Source organism: Oncorhynchus masou, chromosome 15, assembly GCF_036934945.1.
Source record: "Oncorhynchus masou masou isolate Uvic2021 chromosome 15, UVic_Omas_1.1, whole genome shotgun sequence".
In the NCBI taxonomy this organism is placed as follows: domain Eukaryota; kingdom Metazoa; phylum Chordata; class Actinopteri; order Salmoniformes; family Salmonidae; genus Oncorhynchus; species Oncorhynchus masou.
The window spans coordinates 69,983,545-69,993,811 of NC_088226.1; the positions used below are offsets into that span (position 1 = coordinate 69,983,545).

The window sequence follows — 10,267 nt, forward strand, 5'->3', positions numbered from 1 at the left end:
CCTTGCTGTGTGTGTGTATGTGTATGTGTATGTGTGTGTGTGAGAGAGAGAGTTATTTCTTTTTTCTTCTTTTCTTTCTGGAATTTACCGGGACAGCGGAAAAATGACAAAAATTTGAACATTTTACAAAACGGAAACCGAATGTCCGAGAGACTTTGTTCGATGACTTCCCAGAAGATCTGGCCCCGGTGCACGCAAATTTTACGAACAATTGCTGATGTCTAGTAAGGGACCATACATTTGCCATATGGAGTTTATCATCGATCATACAGCAAATGCCAAAAAGTGTCCTTCAGGTATGTCAGGGACCCCCACACATAAAAACAGTGCTTTTAACATAGTGTTTTCAACTTACAAATTTCACACAGTTTGATGTACAGTACTTGAGAAACATAGATCAGGTATGGTCAACCCTCCTGAAGAGCAAGCAGGATTTTCTTACACCCTGTGAAGTTCGTCATTTATTTAATCTGTAGCCAAATGCTTCGAACACACCGACAGCGAATTACACAGAATAGTATATGCAACATCATATGGATATGTTTGCAAAAAAAAGTCTGTCAAGCCGTCTACGCATAGTTTCACGCATACCTTCGATAAATCTCGCCAACGCACCACATCGAACATAATGCAACTGCATCTGCAACACAATGCTGCAAGGCAAACGCCTTCATTGGAAATTAATGTAATTCTGGTGTACCAAGCAAGATGTGAGCAACGCGTAATAAACTGCATGGTTTCCTGAGTTGTAATGGGAGGACCACACACCATGTCATTGGAGTGACTCCAAAGTTTACATTGATGATAGTTATTACTATCAAAATTTGAGCATAAAGGCTTTCCACCGCCATTTCTCGCATAATTAATTTGACCGTCACAAAAAGTTCCCACCATGTCAAACTAACAAATTATCTGTTTGGTATTTACAAAATGTTACCGAAATTCCAGTTTCCATCACAGCTGTCATGATTTTGGTACGCAGCATAATTTTAATGATTTTATTTAACCTTTAATCATCTGGATATCTGTACAAAAGTTTAACATTCACCTTCTGCTACCATTTCTGTCAAGCCGTCTATGCATACGCAGCGTTTGATTGGAAATGAATGTACTTCTGGTGTACCCAAAACGCAAGAACACTGTCGGTGTTTCAATTCTCTCATTTACTCCTCAAACCCCGGCATGGTCTGTTTCGCAAGCGTTCCCGGAAATCTCGCGATGTTGTGCCTCTGGGTTTTTGAAACTCTGTGGTATGATACCCTTCACACGCATGCGCGTTCCTTCTATTGCATTGGAGGCTCATTTGAAAACATTAGCCGTGACGAACAATGTTTGTTTTGGTTAGCAAGCAATTCGACTAAAGTGAACATACGTTTCTGGATAACACAGTGATATAAACCCATCATCATACTCGAGGAACGACAGTCAACATTCATGGGTGAGCTCAAGGAAATTGATGGCTTTGTTGTAATGTGCACAGGGACACTAACGTTAATAGAGCTACTGAAACTAGCCGGTCTGAGCAGCTAACATGGCTAGCTAGCAAATGCTATGGCATTATATTTTTAAGGCTTTGCTAGCCTTTGATCTTCTGTCTTGGCTAACATTCCAGGAACATTTACTAGCCAACATCGACCGGCTAAATGTAAAACCTTCCCCCTGCGAAGCCGTCCTTACCCTATCCTGGGGCGCATTCAGCAGGACACGACGTTTTGAAACGTTCAGATAGAAATGACCTAGATAGAACAAACCTCCATCTCTGACAATGAGAACGTTTTACGTACTGAACATGGCCCTGCACACCTCCAGAGGTAGCAGCCAGCATTGTGCGTTTTACTTTACCTTATTGTGTTTCTGTTTAGAGGACCACAGCGTGGATGACGACAACTCCAGCATCCGGTCATCCTCCCCGGCGAACTCTCCTGTCATGGACCGTAACCCCTCACCGCCCCCGGACAGAGAGGGGGAGCAGGGCGGGGAAGAGGTGGATGCTATAGGGGAGACAGTTTATAGCAAACACTGGCTGTTCAGCACCTTTACCCGTCTGATTCAGGTAGGATGATTCTATTAAGATTCAGGGAGACAGTTTATTCAGGGAGGCAAACACTGGCTGTTCAGGAGGCAACCTTAAGATTCAGGGAGGCAACCGTCTGAAGATTCAGGTAGGCAACCGGTTAAGATTCATGTAGGCAACCGGTTAAGATTCAGGTAGGCAACCGGTTAAGATTCAGGTAGGCAACCGGTTAAGATTCATGTAGGCAACCGGTTAAGATTCAGGTAGGCAACCGGTTAAGATTCAGGTAGGCAACCGGTTAAGATTCAGGTAGGCAACCGGTTGGTTAAGATTCAGATAGGCAACCGGTACATTGTTGCAATACAGTATTACATGTTGCTGATCAAATACCAACGGAAGTATATGGAGTATACCTTCATGACTCACGAGACAACTCATCTCGGCTATTGAAGTCTAGAAAGGGATTTATGGTGAGCATGCGCTTTCCATCATATAATGCATTATGTCCAGCACTCTTTTGTTGTTGTTGTTATTGCTCATTACAGAAAGTGCTCTTCCATCTTGTACATTTTACTGTTAATATGCAGAACATGTTTTGTCATCTTGTGTTCAAAATGCATCGTTGACCATCGTCGTTGTTGTTGTTATGTCCTTCAGATTGTGTCGGAGCAGAACATGGGAGACTCTGATGCCCAGATGCAGCTACCAGAGGAAGATGAGGATGAGCTGTGTAAGATCTGGGATATGGCCATGGATAAGGTGTGTGTCTCTCTCTCTCTCTTTTCAATTCAAAAGGACTTTATTGGCATGGGAAGCATGTTTTACATTGACAAAGCAATTACAATCACAAAAGTTTAAAAATAATGTTCTATTTTTGGCTATGTACAGTGTAACAATGTGCAAATAGTCTCTCTCTCTGTCTCTGTCTGTCTGTCTCTCTCTCTGTCTGTGTTTCTGTCTCTCTCTGTCTCTCTCTCTGTGTTTCTGTGTCTCTCTTTCTCTCAAATGTCTATTTACATCTGAAATATATACAGTGTCTTCGGAAAGTATTCAGACCCTTTGAATTCTTCCACATTTAGTTGTGTTACAGCCTTATTCTAAAATCAATCTGCACACAATACCCCATAATGACAAAGAAAAATCAGTTCAAGACATTTTTGCTAATTTATTAAAAATTAAAAACTGAAATATCACATTTTAAATAAGTATTCAGACCCTTTACTGAGTACTTAGTTGAAGCACCTTTGGCAATGATTATAGCCTCTTCTTGGGTTTGACGCTACAAGCTTGACACACCTGTACAGGGGGAGTTTCTCCCATTCTTCTCTGCAGATCCTCTCAAGCACTGTCAGGTTGGATGGGGAGCGTCGCTGCACAGCTATTTTCAGGTCGTTCCAGAGATGTTCGATCGGGTTCAAATCCGGGCTGGACTCAAGGACGTTCAGAGACTTGTCCCGAAGCCACTCCTGCGTTGTCTTGGCAGTGTGCTTAGGGTCTTTGTCCTGTTGGAAGGTGAACCTTCGCCCCAGTCTGAGGTCCTGAGCGCTCTGGAGCAGGTTTTCATCAAGGATCTCTCTGTACCTTACTCCGTTCTTCTTTCCCTCGATCCTGACTCGTCTCCCTGTGGCTGAAAAACTTTCTCACAGCTTGATGCTGCCACCACCATGCTTCACCTTGGGCAGGGTGCCAGGTTTCCTCCAGACGTGCCACTTGGCATTCAGGCCAAAGGGTTCAATCTTGGTTTCATTAAACCAGATAATCTTGTTTCTCATGGTCACAGAGTCCTTTAGGTGCCTTTTTGCAAACTCCAAGTGGGCTGTCATGTGCCTTTTACTGAGGAATGGCTTCTGTCTGGCAACTCTACCATAAAGGCCTGATTGGTGGAGTGCTGGAAGGTTCACCCATCTCCACAGAGGAACTCTGGAGCTCTGTCAGAGTGACCATCGGGTTCTTGGTCACCTCCCTGACAAAGGCCCTTTTCCCCCCGATTGCTCAGTTTGGCCGGTCCGCCAGCTCTAGGAAGAGTCTTGATGTTTCCAAACTTCTTCCATTTAAGAATGATGGAGGCCACTGTGTTCTTGGGAACCTTCAATGCTGCATAAATTGTTTGGTGTCCTTCCCCAGACCTGTGCCTCGACACACTTGCAACCTTCCGGTTACTAGTCCAACGTTCTAACCACTAGGCTACCCTCGTGAAAGAGGGCGGCAGGGTAGCCTAGTGGTTAGAGCGTTGGACTAGTAACCGGAAGGTTGCAAGTTCAAATCCCCGAGCCCCTGAACAGACAGTTAACCTAGGCCGTCATTGAAAATAAGAATTTGTTCTTAACTGACTTGCCAAGTTAAATAAAGGTACAATTAATTAATTAATTTATTATTCTGTATACAGAGATGTTTAAATAAATACCAGGAGTATGATAACTAGTTTATATCATATTGTTTATATTGTCAGAGTCGGCTGTAAAAAAATGTTTTTGGTGTAACGTGATATTTGATGGGTTAATATGACCCTGTCTGCCTGTCTCTCTGTAGGATGTGGCTGGTTTCTTACAGGAGTTCAAAGCTGCAGATATCCTCCTGGGAGTGATCACTAAGTCTCGATGCCCTCGTCTCACTGTGAGTGAACTGTTTTAGTAGTGTTCTAGTTTACCTCGTGTGTGTTGTACTCTATTATAAAACGGGGTGGTTCGACCCCCCCCCTCCCCCCCGAATGCTGATTGGCTGACAGCTGTGGTATATCAGACCATATACCACGAATATGACAAAAATATATATTTTTACTGCTCTAATTACGTTGGTGACCAGTTTATAATAGCAATAAGGCACCTCGGGGGTTTGTGGTATATGGCCAATATAAACTGGGTGGTTCGACCCCGGGAATTCAGATTTTTGGTGACAGCTGTGGTATATCAGACCGTATACCATGGGTATGACAAAGCAATAAGGCACCTCGGGGGTTTGTGGTATACGATGGTAGATATCACCATATATCACCCCCCCCCTGGACCGTATTGCTTAATCAGTCCACCGTCTAGTATTTGAAATGCAATATTAATAATAATATAATTTAATATTCTTTTCCCCCCAGTTGTAACCCACCCGGCAACATTTTTAAATTGGCACAACATCATGGTGTCTTATTGATGTTTTCGCGTGTCCTCTCTCCCCAGGAGATATGTGTGGGGATCCTGGGTAACATAGCCTGCTTCCCTGACACTTGTCTGACCCTCAGCCAGAACAACGACCTAGGGTAGGTGGAGATGGCCATTTACTAAAAACCCTTTTCACCCTGTCATGGCAGCCTGAACAGTACTGTGTTGGCTCTGATATGTACAGCACTGTTCCAACTCGTGGTGGGTATTAACTGTTTCTCTGGTGTAATTCTGTTTCTCTCCACAGGGTGGTGCTGTTGCTTCTTCTTGGAGACACTGATCCCCCTACACTGCTGGAGACAAGCAGGTGAGAATACCCTGAAAAGGCTAGAAAATCCTTCATTGTCTCTTGTTGTAGCTCAAATAAGAGGAAGAAGTACAATGCTTTATATACTTTTTTTTTAATAGAGATGTAACTCTACGCAAATGAACAGAGCATGGTTTCCCTAAAGCATCTTAAGGCTAAGTTCGTCGTTAGAACCTTCGTAGGAGCGTTGTTAAATCTCCGAGTTGTTTCCCAAAACCATCGACGCGTTCGTTATTTGCCAACTGCTTGTGACCACTCGTAGAACCGCTAAGTGCGACATTAGAATATATATATTTTTTTACAGTTCCACCTCACTTTATACACAAAAGATCCCCGCTAAACATAGAATCAAGCTGTTTATCTGTCTCTGTAACCTCTGATAACTTGGGAATGAAGTTGACTACAAAGTTGCCAATGTTGTTGCAATTGTCAAAAACATACTTCAAATGAAAACCAAGATGACTATATACAAAATATATACATTGGTCCTATAGGCGGCAGGGTAGCCTAGTGGTTAGAGCGTTGGACTAGTAACCGAAAGGTTAACCGAAAGGTTACTAGTTCAAATCCCCGAGCTGACAAGGTACAAATCTGTCGTTCTGCCCCTGAACAGGCAGTTAACCCACTGTTCCTAGGCCGTCATTGAAAATCAGAATTTGCTCTTAACTGACTTGCCTGGTTAAATAAAAGTCAAATAAAAAACATCATGATAACAGAAGTGAGTGCTAAGTGAGTAGTCATTTAGTTCAGTTGCCTTCTTGCCTAGTAAAATAAAGGTAAAATAAATAAAACATTTAAAAAAGGTATTTGTTTGTTTTTATTAGGATCCACCCCATTAGCTGTTGTGAAAGCATCAGCGACTCTTCCTGGGGTTCCACACAAAACATAATATACAGAACATTTTAATAGACAAGAAGAGCTCAAGGACAGAACCACATCAATTTGGCTACGTAGTTCTATATAGTTGAATCACGTTGAAATTCATTTACATGTTCAGTCCAATTTAGTTCTATTTTTGCTAATTGTCTGTAGTTTATTTTGGCCTCAATATATTTCATGATGTGTATTATTATAGAGTAGGACTAAGCATTATAATAAGCCACCTCAATATTTTCAGCTGTAGGTGGTAATATGAGCTGATCTGTCGTCAGTATTGTGGAATACTTCTAATGTTAAGGTCAGATTTGAATGGAGAATGCTGATCTGATCTTTTTTTAAATTCATTTTTTTATTTATTTAACCTTTATTTAACTAGGAAGTCCGTTAAGAACAGATTCTTATTTACAATGACGGCCTACACCGTCCAAACCCAGACGACTCTTTGCCAGTTGTGCGCCGCCCATTGGGACTCCCAATCACGGCCGGTTGTGATACAGCCCGGATTTGAACCAGGGTGTCTGTAGTGACGCCTCAAGCACTGAGATGCAGACTTCTGCTCCACTTCGGGAGCCCCCTTTTCGTTCCATCCTGTCAGTATTCAACACATGCTCCAACGACACACTTAGCCAACGTTTAAAAAAATAAAAAATAATAATAATTATGCAAGGTGTTTTTGCAAACGCATGTTATATTTTCGGCCGTTGTAGGAACGATGCATCGTCAAAACACTCGTATGCCTAAGTTCCATGGCGGGAAATCATGCCCAGGTCTTGTCAAAGTCTTCTATTGCCTTTAGACTGCGGTTTTTGTTGATATCTCGTTATTGAGCCTAGTGGTTTGAGTGTACAGGTGGCAGGGTAGCCTAGTGGTTAGAGTGTATAGGTGGCAGGGTAGCCTAGTGGTTAGAGTGTATAGGTGGCAGGGTAGCCTAGTGGTTAGAGTGTAGAGGCGGCAGGGTAGCCTAGTGGTTAGAGCATTGGACTAGTAACTGGAAGGTTGCAAGTTCAAACCCCCGAACTGACAAGGTACAAATTTGTCGTTCTGTCCCTGAACAAGGCAGTTTAACCCACTGTTCCTAGGCCGTCATTGAAAATAAGAATTTGTTCTTAACTGACTTGCCTAGTTAAATAAAGGTCAAATAAAAAAAAATGATTGGTGTGAATGTCTTTTTGTCCAGACTGCTGCTGACCTGTGTGTCCCAGAGCGATGTGTCCTCTCTGTGGCTGGAGAGGGTTCGGCAGCAGACCTCTGTGTGTTCCAGCCTCTGCTTCATCATGTGCAGCTCCACCAACAGTAGGTCCTTCATATGTTACAACAACTCAATGTGATGAAAGATGTTTTCTCTCCAATCTACTGGGAATCATTTGTTTACATATCCTACATTACTACATTACATTACTACATATCCTACATTACTACATTACATTACTACATATCCTACATTACTCATCTCATATGTATATACTGTACTCTATATCATCTACTGTATCCTTATGTAATACATGTATCACTAGCCACTTTAACTATGCCACTTTGTTTACATATCCTACATTACTCATCTCATACGTATATACTGTACTCGATACCATCTACTGGGAATCATTTGTTTACATATCCTACATTACTACATTACATTACTACATATCCTACATTACTCATCTCATACGTATATACTGTACTCGATACCATCTACTGTATCCTTATGTAATACATGTATCACTAGCCACTAACTATGCCACTTTGTTTACATACTCATCTCATATGTATATACTGTACTCGATACCATCTACTGTATATTGCCTATGCTGCTCTGTACCATCACTCATTCATATATCTTTATGTACATATTCTTTATCCCTTTACACTTGTATGTATAAGGTAGTAGTTTTGGAATTGTTAGTTAGATTACTCGTTGGTTATTACTGCATTGTCGGAACTAGAAGCACAAGCATTTCGCTACACTCGCATTAACATCTGCTAACCATGTGTATGTGACAAATAAAATTTGATTTTATTTGTCAAACGTGACTTGCACAAATGTGAGGTATATTGATTTAGAACATGTTCAAAGATTCATCCACTCAGGGACTCGTCTATGAACAATGAGGAACATACATCGTCAGGCACCGGTTTCATTAGGAAATTTGTTCATGATGTTGTACCCACAATAACAATCAGACACACCCCCCCCCAACCAAAATCTATGGATGAACGGAGGAATCCGTACTATGCTTAGAGCCCGTTCGGCAGCATTCTGTGTCAGCGGAACGAACCCCGGTGACTCTATTGCACACAACGCCATGCAAGGCAAGCACTTACGAGCTCCGCAAAATCCATTAGGGACGCAAAAAAAGCCTATGCAGTCTCAAACTTTAATCGATATTTGACAAGTCAGACTTGCGTCACTTGTGGCAAGGACTACAGGCTATCACAAACTACAGAAGGCACATCCAGCTGCCTGGTGCCCACCGAAGCCTCCGTCCCGGACGGGCTTAACACATTCTATGCTCGCTTCGAGGCAGACAATACCGAGCCATCCAGGAGGACTCTCGCTGTTCCGGAAGACCAGGTGCTTTCGCTCTCCAAGGCTGACATGAAGACATCTCTGAGGGACTATTTGGGGCGACAGGTAGCCTAGTGGTTAGAGCGTTGGACTAGTGACCGGAAGGTTGCTAGATCGAATCCCCGAGCTGACAAGGTAAAAATCTGTTGTTCTTTCCCTGAACAAGGCAGATAACCCACTGTTCCCCGGTAGGCCGTCATCATAAATAAGAATTTGTTCTTAACTGACTTGCCTAGCTATAACATTCTTTAAATGTTTTAAATAATTTAAGTTCGCAAAGCTACCAGCCCAGATGGCATCCTTGGCTGCATGCACCGACATCTTCAACCTGTCCCAATCGGTAGTCCCCACTTGCTTCAAGGAGACCACCGTTGTCCCAGTGCCCAAGAAAACTAAGGTGACATCCCCAAATGGACTATTGCCCCATCGCACTCACTCCTGTCATCATGAAGTGCTTTGAGAGGTTAGTCATGAAGGCCAGCATGCCACACCCTGGCCAGCATGCCACACCCTGGCCTGCATGCCACACCCAGGCCAGCATGCCAGGCACACTGGCCCTACTCCAATGAGCCCAATGCTGCAACAGATCCACGAAAGATGTCATTTCCATCACTATTCACACGGCCCGCACACAACAGGAGCACCGATGTACAGTTGAAATCGGGAAGCTTACATACACCTTAGCCAAATACTTTTAAAATCAGTTTTTCACAATTCCTGACATTTAATCTGAGTAAAAATTCCCTGCCTTAGGTCAGTTAGGATCACCCAACGATCACCTAACGACTGCATGTCTTTGCACGACATCACGGTTGTAGGCCTGATAACCAACAACGACGAGTCAGACTATAGGGAGGAGATAAGTGAACCGGCGTTTTTTTCCTGGCACCACAATCTCCTTCTCGACGTCAGCAAAACAAAGGAGTTGATTATTGACTTCAGGAAGCAGAAGACTGGGAACCCTTATCCACATCAACTGGACTGCAGTAAAGAGAGTCAGATGTTTTTTTTTAAATCACCAAGGACTTGACATGGACCAACATCTCCACCACTCTTGTCAACAAGCCCCTCTACTGTATATTGCCCCTCTACTTCCTTTACTGTATATAGCCTCTGTGCTGTATATAGCCTCTGTGCTGTATATAGCCTCTGTGCTGTATATAGCCTCTGTGCTGTATATAGCCTCTGTGCTGTATATAGCCTCTGTGCTGTATATAGCCTCTCTACTGTATATAGCCCCTCTACTGTATATAGCCTCTGTGCTGTATATAGCCCCTCTACTCCTCTCTACTGTATATAGCCCCTCTACTGTATATAGCCCCTCTACTGTATATAGCCTCTCTACTGTATATAGC

The 10,267-nt window shown here is 42.9% G+C and overlaps 1 protein-coding gene across 1 annotated transcript in view; it reads left to right on the forward strand.

The window, feature by feature from the left end:
- Positions 1-1,260: 1,260 nt before the first annotated feature.
- saal1 (serum amyloid A-like 1) overlaps positions 1,261-10,267 on the forward strand; it is a 16,722-nt gene continuing 7,715 nt past the window's right edge. Inside the window, exons 1-7 of the mRNA XM_064990162.1 lie at positions 1,261-1,438; positions 1,863-2,053; positions 2,672-2,773; positions 4,544-4,627; positions 5,182-5,261; positions 5,411-5,470; positions 7,527-7,642. Coding sequence (XP_064846234.1) covers positions 1,435-1,438; positions 1,863-2,053; positions 2,672-2,773; positions 4,544-4,627; positions 5,182-5,261; positions 5,411-5,470; positions 7,527-7,642 — 637 coding nt within the window. The 5' untranslated portion in view covers positions 1,261-1,434. The remainder of the gene's footprint in view (positions 1,439-1,862; positions 2,054-2,671; positions 2,774-4,543; positions 4,628-5,181; positions 5,262-5,410; positions 5,471-7,526; positions 7,643-10,267) is intronic.